At 41.8% G+C, this 14,294-nt stretch overlaps 1 protein-coding gene and 1 long non-coding RNA gene across 3 annotated transcripts in view; one reads left to right on the plus strand and one right to left on the minus strand.

Annotated features, from left to right (window-relative positions):
* Positions 1–4,568: 4,568 nt before the first annotated feature.
* On the minus strand, positions 4,569–5,380 carry LOC119130450. 2 transcript variants are annotated; one of them, XR_005099411.1, is made up of 2 exons: positions 5,206–5,380; positions 4,569–4,916 (listed from the first exon to the last, which is right to left on the minus strand). It is a non-coding gene; the product is annotated as an uncharacterized LOC119130450 (long non-coding RNA). The 2 variants fall into 2 exon arrangements; XR_005099410.1 differs by having other exon boundaries at positions 5,060–5,380.
* Positions 5,381–7,664: 2,284 nt separating this feature from the next.
* The window catches only part of ankib1a (ankyrin repeat and IBR domain containing 1a), a 15,221-nt gene continuing 8,591 nt past the window's right edge, over positions 7,665–14,294 (plus strand). Inside the window, exons 1-3 of the mRNA XM_037263774.1 lie at positions 7,665–7,879; positions 13,049–13,348; positions 14,040–14,211. Of these exons, the coding sequence (XP_037119669.1) occupies positions 13,161–13,348; positions 14,040–14,211 (360 nt within the window). The 5' untranslated portion in view covers positions 7,665–7,879; positions 13,049–13,160. The remainder of the gene's footprint in view (positions 7,880–13,048; positions 13,349–14,039; positions 14,212–14,294) is intronic.

A 14,294-nucleotide genomic window follows, 5' to 3' on the forward strand; every position in this document is an offset into this window, starting at 1 on the left:
TTTTCCCTCGTTTGTCTAAAAGTCAAAGACAGTCCATCACCATCACGCAAATATATTGGTATCCATCTTTTGTCTGAGCCAGTTTGCCAATGAGGTCCATCCCCAAGAGTTCGAATGGCTGAGACACCTAATAAATAAATATTTATAAAAACAAATTGTGTTAAACTGATGTTGCTGAGAAAAATAGTTATATTAAAGTATGCCACATACAAAATACTATATAGACCTTGAGTCAAAATAGAGAACATTATTTGGATTAACTGACCTGTATAGGCATGACCTCTGTTGGGCTTTTTATTGATATGCCGGCTGCCTGACATTCGGTGCACTGAGACACCTGACAATGGCAAGTTTTGTGGAAAAGTAGTCATTGTTAATAAATGCATGCAAAAAGGGCAAGATCTTAGATAATGATTTTGAATTGTTTGCAAAAGATACAAAGGAATAGTTTCATTCATTATGTTTGCAGGCTAAAAAAAATGAACAAACAAGTATACTCTTTTTGTATTGTTTACATACCCACTCATTACTGTCAACAGACATCGCTGGCCAGTAATATCTCAGAGAGATGCTGTGTCTTGTTTTATTTTGCCCGGTGCCCCTGCCGGGCTGGCATGAAAACTCTTAAAAATTTCATTTGCCTCTTCAGCGCCACAGACAACCTTCACTTGGACTGCCTGGTCTGTGCCTTTTTGGCGGCAATAATACAGCTCCCCTCCTGAGTAGAAGTAAAAATAAAATGTTGAATTAGCACCATACTTGTGGTAATTCATCAAGTGCTCACTCAATACACCTAATTGCAAATTTGCTACTTGGACAAAAAAAACCCATTAGTTTCATAATATATCAAATGTTCACTCAAGGGGTCTACAACCAAATATGTTACTTTAGTTTGATAATTTATCAAATATTTACTCAATAGATCCACAAATAGTTACTTGAAAAAGAAACATAGCTTGAGTTGCACTCAACAAATTCAACAATTTCCTTCATAGTGAGGTGTGTTATATATATTGCTTCCAACATTTTACAAGTCAATTATTTGTCTTATAGAGTAATTACTCTAAAACTTAAGTTTCTGACGTTAGTGTAGAAATTAGCAGGTTCTGCAATGTGAATTTTTGGTGCGTCTCTGGATCTAATTTGCTTGATTTATGTACGATGTGTATCTTACCCTCAACGTCGTAAAAAGAAGCTTTTCTTCTCAATACGTACTTCTCCTTCTTCGTCATACCATTTGGGTATTCTTGTTTTGTTTTGTAGGCAATAATTTGTTGGTAAATAGTTGGGTCCATTGTGCGGCAGCGTATTGTTGTCAGAAAACAATGGCGAAATGACGCGAAGTGCGCACTTACAAGGTGGGGTAAAATGGGTGTTTTGGTGACAAGTTTGAATTCAAGACAATATTGTTTGACCAACAAACTCACCGTTCTCAAAATAAGGGGGGGGGGGGACATATCCTTACGGGGCAGCTGTGAGGATTTGTTCCCCCCCTGTAATTTGGCCTAGGAATGAGGGAACCTGTTCAAATTTGCCACACAACCTGAACAGACCCCCAGGAAGACAGAAAAAAAACAGCTGGAGTCCAGCACTCACCGTTCTCAAAATAAGGGGGGGAACATATCCTCACGGGGCAGCTGTTAGGATTTGTTCCCCCCCTGTAATTTGGCCTAGGAATGAGGGAACCTGTTCAAATTTGCCACACAACCTGAACAGACCCCCAAGAAGACAGAAAAAAAAAACAGCTGGAGTCCAGCACTCACCGTTCTCAAAATAAGGGGGGGGAACATATCCTCACGGGGCAGCTGTGAGGATTTGTTCCCCCCCTGTAATTTGGCCTAGGAATGAGGGAACCTGTTCAAATTTGCCACACAACCTGAACAGACCCCCAGGAAGACAGAAAAAAAAACTGCTGGAGTCCAGCACTCACCGTTCTCAAAATAAGGGGGGGGGGAACATATTCTCACAGGGCATCCGTGAGGATATGTTCCCCCCCTGTAATTTGGCCTAGGAATGAGGGAACCTGTTCAAATTTGCCACACAACCTGAACAGACCCCCAGGAAGACAGAAAAAAAACAGCTGGAGTCCAGCACTCACCGTTCTCAAAATAAGGGGTGGGTGGGGGTGCACATATCCTCACGGCTTGACATTTTTTATAGAGTTCTTGTTACAATTTTTATCCCCCCTCCCCACCATCTGTCACTTTGCTTGGGACAAAAGGAGCCTTCAGAACTGAAATTTCTTCTCAATTATTCATTCAAATCAATTCACTCAAATCATTCTCGTTATGAAAGATTTGATCACAAAACGTGTGTGGCTTTTTCTTAAATGAACACGTTTGACATTGCTATAGTGTCAGCTTTTAATTATATTGCGCTGTCATGTTAAAGCAAATTAATAAATGCAACAATATTGTCATGTCTCGTCCCCAGTTTTGTGATGTGTATAGGTTGTCATCGTTTCTGTGTGTGTGCTCGCCCCTCCCTTCCTGTGTGCCCTTGATTAGTGTAATCACACTCACCTGCCTCTTGTTGCCTGTGTTGTATTTAAGTTCTGTTTGTGTGCCACTCGATGTCGGAGCATTGTGGACAATGCATGTGTCACTGCCACGAGGTTGTTTGGTTCCTGTCTTGTGTATCACGTTTTTGTCGGTCAGTCCTGTTAGTTTTGATAAGTCACGTCGGGTTTCCGAGTCTTTCTATTGAGTTTGCTGCAATAAACCCTGGTCCAAGCTGCACTTGGTCGCCCTGCTCCATTTCTACACTCCATTCGTGACAAATATTAATCTGCTTTGAAAATACCTGAGTAATAAAATGGATGGATGGATGAATGATTATCACAATTAAGTATAAAGTCTCCTTTGTAATATATACTCCTTGTAGCCTGTACCCAAAAAGAGGAGTTTCTTTGCATCGAGGTTTATGCAAAGAGCTCACTTAATTATATTGTTGCGTTTTGGTGAAGTGATTGAGTGTTCCGTCTGTACGACTGGTCTTTGAATGCACCCCGCTTCAATGGCAGAACGCGGATGAATTTAAAGACATCAAATGAGAATAATCCTTTATAAAAATTTAAATTGACTGACGCAAACGTGAGTTCATGTTTTTATTGAAAACAAAATAGTGCTGACGCCGTACGACGCCGTACGACATCGGTTTTTCGCTTTCCAAATAAGGCGTGCGCGCTCCCGCGGCAGGGGGAACAAAATCTCACGGGGGAACCAAATCAAGCACAACACCTGATCCAAGCCCGGGTAAATGCAGAGGGTCGCGTCAGCAAGGGCTTCCGGCGTAGAAATTTGCCAAAATTTCTCATGACGCGAACCCAGTCTGTTATTTCCAAACCATGGAAACAGATGGTTCGCTGTGGTGACCCCTGAGGGGAAAAGACGAAAGGAAAAGATCTATATATTTTTAGTAGTTTCTATTATTTTACTGGTTCTTTTATCACAAACAAATTATTTAGGTTTCATTACAAGGCGGAAGTGATAGCCGAAACATGTCAGGTGTCAGGTAATGAAACCTAAATAATTTGTTTGTGATAAAAGAACCAGTAAAATAATTGACAATTGAAAACAAGATGAACATAGTACAACTATTTAGTAGCTTCTATTTTGCTTTGTTTTACTCTGCTGTCTGCTACCACATCGGCATTGAAAATGAGAAGCTGCTCCTAATCACCGTTACCTGGCGGAATCTTTTTTTTTTTTTAAATCTTCTAATAGGTGCCGAACCGCCAGTATGTGGGGGTCTAATCTACTAGACGCCGGGCCGAAGGCGATTTAAGTGAACTTGATCGATCTGCATCGAGGGAGTACACAATTCTTTGTGTGTGATATCTAGATATTAAGTCAAAAATAATTAGTTGGGAGCTAATTTTTGGTCATCCTTTTTCCCAATCTTACATTTTAATGAAATGTTTTCTCATGCATATCGTTGGACACCTGTAGTTGATAAACCAATGACAATTCGCCGACGGGGATTAAGGACAACCCCCCCCCCCCCCCCCCCCCCCCAATGTAAATAAAACGGAACTGCATGCTGTCATTGGAAGAAAGTAAATACAATTCTAATAAAACTTTCAAGACTATGATCCAACTTGTGTAGTGTTTTCATTAAATTATACTAAGATAGTTAGCTTGCTTGCAATTAACCTAGATGGCTAACGTTAACGTGATATTAACGGTAGTGCTTGTAACGTTACTAGGTGGCGTATTTATTTATTTAGGTATTTACAGTGAGAACGATGGAGTGCTGCATGCATGTGTGCAAATCCTATAAAGAGCCCACTAAAATAATTCCTTTTTCACAGACAAGCTGGGAGAAATGTACTTGTTCTTTGCAGTGGGCTAATTTGGACGGCCCAGAGAGTGCAATAGCACAATTTGCAATTAAAACATTCAATTTAAAAGTTAACAGCCCGATTCCGGATGCTCAAGCTAATGCAGGTTACCACAGGGAATGCTACGTGCAATTCGCAAACGTACGGAATATAGAGGCTGCCGCAAGAGGAAGAAAAAAATGACAGAGACAGCAAAAGGTTCGTACCAAATGCACTTTTTAAAAAAAAAAATTTGACACATGATTACTGTATTTTATTTTACTGGACTGGGTGTAAAATTTGCCCAGGTTTTTCTCTTCAGGAGAAAGCTATCAATATGGGTGTGAGAGATGTGTATTAGTCTTGTAACATGGACACAGCATCTTAATCCTGTAACATGGGCACAGCATGTATGAGTCAAGGTCATATCTAGCCTGGAATAGACAGGAATCAACAGAATGTTGATTTTGTGATGTGTAACTACAGTGCAGGGGTGTCCAGCTCAATCTTTGATCTTGCAAGATTACGATAGACCCCTCAGGCTAGGTTAGATTAGGCCTAGAAGATATCTGTAGTGTCGTCCAAGGTTGAGCATCTGGGGAAACAGAAAAATAAACAATACATTTTGGAGCATTGCTACTACAATACATAAAATTAGTCATCACATTATCTCTCTATCTACCCCCCATACCATTTTTTTTCCCTTTCAAATGTAGAAGACGCAGAGGCACACGTAACTGAGCATGATACAGGACTACCAAAGAGTAGACTCCTCCGCTCAGCAACGACCACTACCACTAACAAAAAAAATCCCATCTCCTTCCAGTCTTGTGCATAATATGCAGACGAGATCAATATTGGAAGAAGGTCAAGCAGAGGCTCACATCTTGTGAAACATTGACAGCTGGTAGGCTGTGTGATGCAGCAGAGGCCCGCAAAGATGATAACCTGCTCATCCACATACGTGGGGTGGATCTGGTTGCCGTAGAAGCAAAGTACCATTTTAGATGCTACAGAGACTACACACGTTTTCTGCACAAGAGAAATGACCAAGACAAGTCAAAGTCAAGTCAAAGTCTGCTTTATTGTCAATCTCTTCACATGCCAAGACACACAAAGAAATCAAAATTACAAGAGCACAGGGTACATACTGTATCAAAAAGGATACAAGCGCTTCTGTGAAACAGTGGTGGAGGAGAGGTTTTTAAAGGAACGGATGTAGCTTAAGCTCTCAAAGTTAACAGCCCTGTTTAGGAAATCTGTACTTGACACCGAAGGCATTGACATTTCCTCTTACAAATCTGCTTCCTTGAAAGTGAGACTCCAAACTTCCTATCCTCTTCTCAAATTCCAGAAGCTGTCAAAACATGACTTTGTCTTTGTTGAGGATTTGACACCGTATGATGTAGTCCACTAGGGGTGTAACGATTCATCGATACACATCGATTAATCGATATAATGCTCTACGATTTCTTGGCATCGATGCTAAACGTAAACATCGATCTATATCGCCCGTTTTTTACCTCGGACATTAGACGCGACTTTATTTTGAAATCCAGTTCATTGTTGCTTGCTTCCTCTTTCCGGGAGCAGTGCGCGGCGTGTTGTGTTGCGAGCAGAGCAGGCACGTGAAAGGGGAGCCGACAACTACGCGGCTCCTGGGTTGGTGCTATGGCTATTGTCCAAGAAGACGAGGAAATTCGCTCCCCTTTGGGCTTCAAGTCATATTGAACAGTTCAAAGAGTAGACACCGTGTAATGTTAAAATTCTATATAAAGAGTTATAAATTAAGTTATTTTTGTTTTATAGAAGAGTTAAATAACAACATAACATATTTTATTTATGTATAGTTCTCTGGTATTGCAAGAGAATGTTTTTTTTTTTGCATTTGGATTAGAACATATGGTCAAGGTGTAATGTTTACTACATTCATTATAAAGAACTTAATTAAATAGTTCAGTAATGCACTTTAAAGTTAATGGTATTACAAAAAAAGAAAGAATATTCATTTTTCTTTACTTATATGAGAAAAAATATAGGAATTTGATAAAGTTCAGTGTTAAAATAAGCACTTTGTATACTACAATACTCTTGTAATTTCCTAAATAAAGAGTGTTGCAGTACCTTGTTGATTTTGCGTATGAATTGTTATAAATCAGGATATTGTTCTATATCGATCGTAGAGCACTATATCGTGATGTATCGTGAATGAATCACAGCAGGCTTTAAGATATCGGCAAATATCGTATCGTGGTTCTTTGTATCGATATGATATCGTATCGTGACAAAACCCGCGATTTACACCCCTATAGTCCACTATAAAATACAAATAAAAGGAGGATAAAAGGAAACTTCTTTGAGATTGACTGGATGTCACTTCCTCCAGCCCCAGTCGGAATCCTGGAACTTGTGTTCTGCTCCTGCAAAAAAAAAACACAATGTATGAAGTAATGTACGACCTACCTTGTCCAGACATGAGTGTGTGTTTGGACTGTCAGAACACTGTTAATAATAAATGGTAATGTTGTTATTGTGTTACAAATATAAATGTTCTCTACCACTAAGATCCTAATTGGTCTTGTTTAATGGTATTCCACTACCCACAACAAGCTAGTGTAACACCCAACAACAATGTGAAACAACTATTATTAGCATTGGGTTAGGGTTGTTTGACTAACGTTTATGTTAGATTACTAGTTATTGTAGCTACTATCTGTAACGTAAATTAGTGATGTGTGATCTCTGAAGCCAAAATGGACTCCATATAAACTGCTGATGACTCCTAAAATCCTATCACATTTTAGGGCTTTTCACACTGCACGTTCTTAGCCCCGGGGCTATCCTTAGCCATTTTCAATATGAATTTATAATAAGAACTTACCAAGTGCGATAAAAGTCCATTGTTGTCAATAGAGCGGAGGCAATATTTACTTCCTAGTCCCTTGTTCCTGAGTTGGAGGAATGCCATTGGGAGACACCAAGTCACGTGACGTTGTTATGAGTTTTGATTGGTTCTGCAGCAAGGACCCCTTTGCAGCAGTGCCTGTTGCGTTTCGAAATTAAACATTGATTTTCATAAAACGATGACCAAAAAACAGCTCCCAACAATCAGAAATGTGTTAATAAGAAATCTATGTAGGTCATATTAAAATATCATATCCTCCCTTTAACCAGATCTATCATTTCACTTAAGAAAGCCTCTCGCGAGCTTCGCTAGTATTTTCAGTATCTGAGCTTAGAAGGCGAGCCAACCAATAAGACAACGCCACCCGCGCATGCGCCCTTGCTCTCTTCCTCGCAGCAACAACAACAGTGAAGCGGACAGCAGTAGCATCAGCAACCGTAACCCACTCTGGTCAACCGCCAGTCTCGCCTATCTGTCAGCAGCCACCTCACCGTCGTCGCCACCCTAACACCGCCCAGCCCCGCCCGCCGGCCGGCTGGCTCCCAGTGGCTGTGAGAGCATGCTCGAGCGGAGGAGCGGCGAAGACTGCGCGTTATGAGCCAGCAATAGCTTCCAGTTCTACTACCGCGGAGCAAGTGAATAGGGCGGCAAGGGTGAGTTGAAAACGGTTGTGATTTCACGTCGAAGGGCTAGCGCAACATGTTAGCATCCGGAAGCTATCCAGCAGATAGCAGCTCCCGTCCCTTTTCCGGGCTTAGGAGAGCGCACGGCCGGCTGGCTTGTTGAACAAAGGCGCGTGGCCGAGCGGAAACAAACGCCCCGGGAGACGTGCATAATTGTCGGGCTTTTATTACCCACTTCAGCACCATCACGACTAACCCATTTTTTTTTAGCATACGTTGCTAAACTGTTGTTGCTAACCCTATGGCTAAACGAACTTTTTAACAACACAGCACGCCAACGAGACGTTAGCTGTTCGTCTTTCATGTTATGATGCATCAAAGTGACTTATTTGTTGCTTGTCAAGCCATGTGGTCGGTTTGCAACATTCGTTGTTGATGAAAGAAGCACTTGGCAGGAGGCTCGGTGCTGATTGACACCTTTAGAGAAGCGTTGTTGTCGTGGTTGTGCGACTGCACTGCATTCGAAGGAGTGGTTCTAATAAAACCAAGAATTCCAAAAGACATTACTAATGAATATCAGTCAAAACTGCAGTGTGACGTATTCATGACCTAATAAGAAAAGCCTCCAACAGTGTTTCCCAACTCTTATTGACATATTTTCATTTACAGAGTAAAAAAAAAACCTAACTCAGGAATGCCGCTTACAGTGAATTCTGATCTCAGTTTATTCTTTAATTGACTATATAGACCAGTAGTGTCCAAACTTTTTGCAAGGAGGGCCAGATTTGATAACGTGAAGTGGCCCTGGGGCCAATAGTTTTTTCAGGACATTTTTTAACTGTTTTAAAACAAATTTCATTGTCCCAATTGTCTTTTTTTTTTTTAATGACAAAATAACCAAATATAAGCCACTCAGGCAGATGTGCACAACTCTAAAAACACAAATTCTGCCTTTCATTCATATCTGAAGTCAGATAACATTGAACAAACTGTATGAAATACCTTAAAATTTCATGAGTGTAAAATTATTTTTGCCTCATGAACATTTTAAACGGGAGTTATAAGTAATGCAAAGTTGTCTGTTATTATTAAAACTTAAAACAAGTGAATTTTGCTCTTGTCATTTAATCTTTTGACTCGCAGCCCCGCGTGAAGAATTGCTGTTGTGATGCCACTTCCACTTGGAGCTGCTTATTGTCTCTTTAGGTTGAAATCCTTAAACAAGACAAATTTTTTTACAAATTACAAATTAACACAATTGCCTTGATTTTCAGTGAAGAAGTATCGTAATTCCCATTTCTCTTGAAAGCGACAGCCCTCACTGTCAACTTTCCTCGCTGCCACCCTTTGGTAATAGGAGGAATTACAGTTTCAAGTTTCATGATTTTATTATTCAGTTTGACAGTGCAGGCGGGCCATAAATAATGTATTATAAGACCGAAGCTGTGAGCCGTATGAAATCTGACCGGGGGCCGGATTTGGCCCGCGGGCCGGACTTTGGACATGCCTGATCTCGACCTCTTGTCGCATCCCAAGCTATTTTGTCGTCTGGATGGCAACAAGTGGATACAGGTTAATTGTTTCTGCTGCCCTCTAGTGGAAGAGGGCTTCATTTCTTTGCCTGTCACTAAACATTGTTGACAAAGATGATCTTCGTAAGGTACAGTCAAGTGCAAATCAGTCGTGTCAGGTGCCTGATCTTGTTCAACTTGCGACGTGTTTGGGCAATGATAAATACAGGGTCCGGCACAATAATCTGACATTTGTAGGTTTAATAAAATGCAAATAAATTAAAGAAACAAAAAAGGTTTTTTTTTATTTTCAATATAATGCCGTTTTGTTTCGTTTCGTTTTTGAGTAATGTTATTTTGTTTCCTTTCAGTTGCTAACATGAATTGGACCGGTGAGCATCGCACTTTCATTGTGGAAACGTTTATCAAGAACGAACCTGTGACTGCAACACAACGAGCGTTCCGTTCCGTTTGCACTTCAGACTTGGTAGACATAATCCCATACCGGCTCGAAACACAATCTTGTTATGGGTTACCAACTTCAGAGCCAGTGGATCAGCATTGAAACAAAAATCAACCCACCGACCTCGCAGCGGTAAGACCAAAATAACATTATTCGAAAATGAAATGGAACGAAACAAAACAAAATAGCATTATACAGGACTGTCTCAGAAAATTAGAATATTGTGATAAAGTTCTTTATTTTTTGTAATGCAATTAAAAAAAACAAAAATGTCATACATTCTGGATTCATTACAAATCAACTGAAATATTGCAAGCCTTTTATTATTTTAATATTGCTGATTATGGCATACAGCTTAAGAAAACTCAAATATCCTATCTCAAAATATTAGAATATTTCCTCCGAACAAGTAAAAAAAACAAAAACATTTATAACAGCAAAACAAAATCAAACATTTGAAAATGTCATTGCTGAGGTGTTATGGATGCCCAGGATGCTTCAATAGCGGCCTTTAGCTCATTTGCATTGTTGGGTCTGGTGTCTTTCAGCTTCTTCTTCACAATACCCCACAAATTCTCTATGGGGTTCAGGTCAGGGGAATTGACAGGCCAATCGAGGGCAGTAATGCCATGGTCAGTACACCATTTACTGGTGGTTTTGGCACTGTGGGCAGATGCCAGATCATGCTGGAAAATGAAATCATCATCTCCATAGAGCTTTTCAGCAGACAGAAGCATGTAGTGCTCTAAAATCTCTTGGTACACAGCTGCATTTACTCTGGACTTGATGAAACACAGTGGACCAACACCAGCAGCTGACATGGCTCCCCAAACCATCGCTGACTGTGGGAACTTCACACTGGATTTCAAGCAACTTGGATTTTGCTCCTCTCCAGCCTTTCTCCAGACTCTGGCGCCTTGACTTCCAAATGAAATACAAAACTTGCTTTCGTCTGAAAAGAGGACTTTGGACCACTCTGCAATTGCCCAGTGCTTCTTTTCCATAGCCCAAGTCAGACGTTTCTTTCGTTGTCTTGAGTTCAGAAGTGGCTTGACGATGGGAATACGGCTATTGTAGCCCATTTCCCGGACACGTCTGTGAACAGTGGCTTTTGATACCTGGACTCCAGCTTCAGTCCACTGTCTTTGAAGCTCCCCCAAATTCTGGAAGCGACTCTTCTTCACAATGCTGTTAAGGCGGCAGTCATCTCTCTTGGTTGTGCAGCGTTACCTGCCCCATTTCCCCCTTCCAACAGACTTTTTGTGGATGAGCTTTGAAACTGCACTCTGTGAACAGCTTGCTCTTTGAGAAATGTCTTTTTGTGTCTTACCCTCCTGATGGAGGGTGTCAATGATGGTCCTCTGGACAGCAGTCAGATCAGCAGTCTTCCCCATACTTGTGATTTAGTTTACTGAACCAAGCTGAGTGTTTTTCAAAGCTCAGGAAACCCTTGCAGGTGTTTCGAGTTAATACCCTACTAGTATAATTCTTCATGATATTCTAATATTTTGAGATAGGATATTTGAGTTTTCTTAAGCTGTATGCCATAATCAGCAATATTAAAATAATAAAAGGCTTGCAATATTTCAGTTGATTTGCAATGAATCCAGAATGTATGACATTTTTGTTTTTTTTAGTTGCATGACAGAAAATAAAGAACTTTATCACAATATTCTAATTTTCTGAGACAGTCCTGTATGTACCTACTTTTTGGGAAAAAAAAGAAAAAAAAACGTTTTTCTTTCTTTTATTAAACCTACAAATGTGTCAGATAATTTTGCGAGACCCTGTATAAAGGTCGATGACAGTGTATCTGTTATCAGGTGTGGTTGTCGTTTAAAACATTGCTAAGCAAATATTTGGCTGTCAGTGAAACCACAGCGCCGTGACACTTCCTTATCTTGATTTGAGTTATTAGATTATTAGAAGAGGCGCTACCTTGCCAGATTAAGGTTACCAAGTCAGGTTTAACACTTGTTGCGTGCCCGCATGAATAGCGTCGCACAAGAATTTCAATGCTGCTTCCAGCATGTCCAGACTTACTGCCCCGGTTTAGTGTGTACACGTGCACACACAGAAGAGTGAAGCGGACTGGAGGTTAAGTGGATGTGCTGGACTTTTCACTGTACCCACAAAAAAAGACAATTTCCAAACATGTAGGGAAAGTTCTGTATGTGTCCCGTCTGGCGCTTGATGAAATGGAGAGGAAAGGGGAGGCCTCAAGAGAAAAGAAAAGCAGGGCGGGTACACGTCGGCCGCCCGCCGCTTTATTCAAGCTGACCTTAACAAAAAGAGGCTCTTTGTGATAGTCCAGACAGATGGCCGTAGACCCAACACTGTAATGATGGCCTCCGCGCACACACAGTGGCGGAGAGGTGGGCACAGACGCGGGAAATGAAGCGAGAGGCGATCTTTAAAGATGGTGATTATGCTTCAGGCAAGTGACAAGAAGACCTTTTTTTTTTTTTAACCGCATCGCGGAGCTGTTATTAAGCACATTTGCTTCTTTGTCACCAAAGACACAGTAGCTGGGTGAGAAAGCAAATTTACATTTCATGAGTTAGAAAGTAAAAGATTTTTTAAAATGGACTTGCCTTGAAAGGAAACTAACAATGGAAAAGGGAGCGTCACTCATTTTCTAATCTCAAAAATAATCTTAAAGTAAAACAAAACATGTCGATTGAATATAAAAAGCTTATTTTGTCAAAATGTATACATTCTTGGAACAAAAATGTGCTGGCAACACCTGTTGCAGGCACTCAACTCTTCCGTCTCGATGAACAACCCAACACACAAATGCAAATCCAGTTGCGGTATAGAGCGTGTGTGCTTTTCATCAATGCTGGGAGAGGAATGGATGGCGGGTGTATGATTTACTTCCCCCTCTCTTGCATGACCCGCTTTATTAATTATCTGTCGTATTGTTTTTGTCTTTCTCCTGCCACTTACCCAACCCTACCTTAGCTCGCCCCACACAGTCTTTCCGGTAAGATAACACGCAAAGCTGATAGATTGATATAGTCGTCTGCTGCCTCCATCTTTTTTTATCGCCGCCTCCTTTCCTTCACCGGTTTCTCTCATCTGTCTTTCCATTTTCTTGATTGCCCAATCACACTGACTACGCTACGCCTCTTTTGTGCTCTCTCACTCTCCCTCGCTCACTCTTGTGCTCTCTCCCTTGCTCACTCTTGTGCTCTCTCTCTTTCTATTTTTTCCCCTTCTCAGGGCAGGGCAGGACCGCCGAGCCATGTTGCAGTGAGTTGTAAGCTGTTCCTGAGCAGGGGAGGCGGAGGGCAAAGAAGGAGCTTGCCACGCATCCCGCCGGGGCGCCGGCGCCATGGGCAACGCGGCCACCAAGTTCCGGAAGGCGCTGGTGGGCGGCGACGAGGCGCTGGCCTGGCAGCTGTACGAGGGCAACCCGCAGTTCCGTGACGGCCTGGACCCCAACGCCTCATACGGCGAGCAGTACCAGCACAACACGCCACTGCACTATGCGTGCCGTCACTCCATGACGCGGCTGCTCAGGTGAACGCCACTTTTTGCTCGCTCGCTCGCTTTGGTGGCTGAAGCCACAGGCTAATAACCAGTTCGGCGGGCCGCCCATATTTGACTGAATGAGAATTAGCAGTTTAACAAAGAGGCGTATCCTTTTCTCGCACTTTTTTACTGTCATGCTGGCTTCCCTGCACGTTACATTTGGTCCACTTGCACAGTTTAAGGTAACGAGCTGACTTCATGAAAAATGGACAATGGATGTAATTTTTTTCAGCTCAGCTGGTAAAATTGTACAACAATTTCTTTGCAACATGTTTTATTTCTTCCCAAATACAAAATGTGTGTTTTATTTCCTGTAGATTTAAGAAACAAAACAAAGAAACGTTTTCTTGTACATTTTAGTCAGAATCTGGCCACATTTTCCCCATGCAAGGTATATTTATATTTTATCTCATTTTAACAAAAGTTTAAAAAAATATTGTTCACCACAGCACATGTTGGTTTCGGACAACCTAGTAACACGCATCTTTTTTTCCCTGAGGTTTGAAACAAAAAGTCTGTTTCATCTCGAGGATCTCTCTTTTCTCCTAGACAAATAGAAAGTCATAATTGGGAGCGCATCGGGCCTCATGTCAATTATCTTGGAGATACAAAGCAGAAGCATGGCCGCAACTCGTTGCGCTATGTGCCATCAATCTCTATCTGCTCCTTCCTTGCGCAGGTCCTTTTTATTCAGCAAGGAGGGCAACCCCAACAAGCGAAACGTGCGCAACGAGACGTGCCTCCACGTGCTGTGCCAGGGCCCGCTCATCCTGCTGTTGCCCGAGGGGGCCCTGTCGCCACGCCTGGTCCGCCCTCAGCGGGACGAGCAGCGGCGGGCCGACTGCTTGCAGGTACGGCCCCCAAAACGAAAAGCCAACGCGGGCAGGAGGTCACGTTACGTTTTGGACCGTGCTTTTTGGGGGCTTTGCGCCAG

The sequence above is a fragment of the Syngnathus acus genome, chromosome 11 (genome assembly GCF_901709675.1).
Source record: "Syngnathus acus chromosome 11, fSynAcu1.2, whole genome shotgun sequence".
Lineage (NCBI taxonomy): Eukaryota > Metazoa > Chordata > Actinopteri > Syngnathiformes > Syngnathidae > Syngnathus > Syngnathus acus.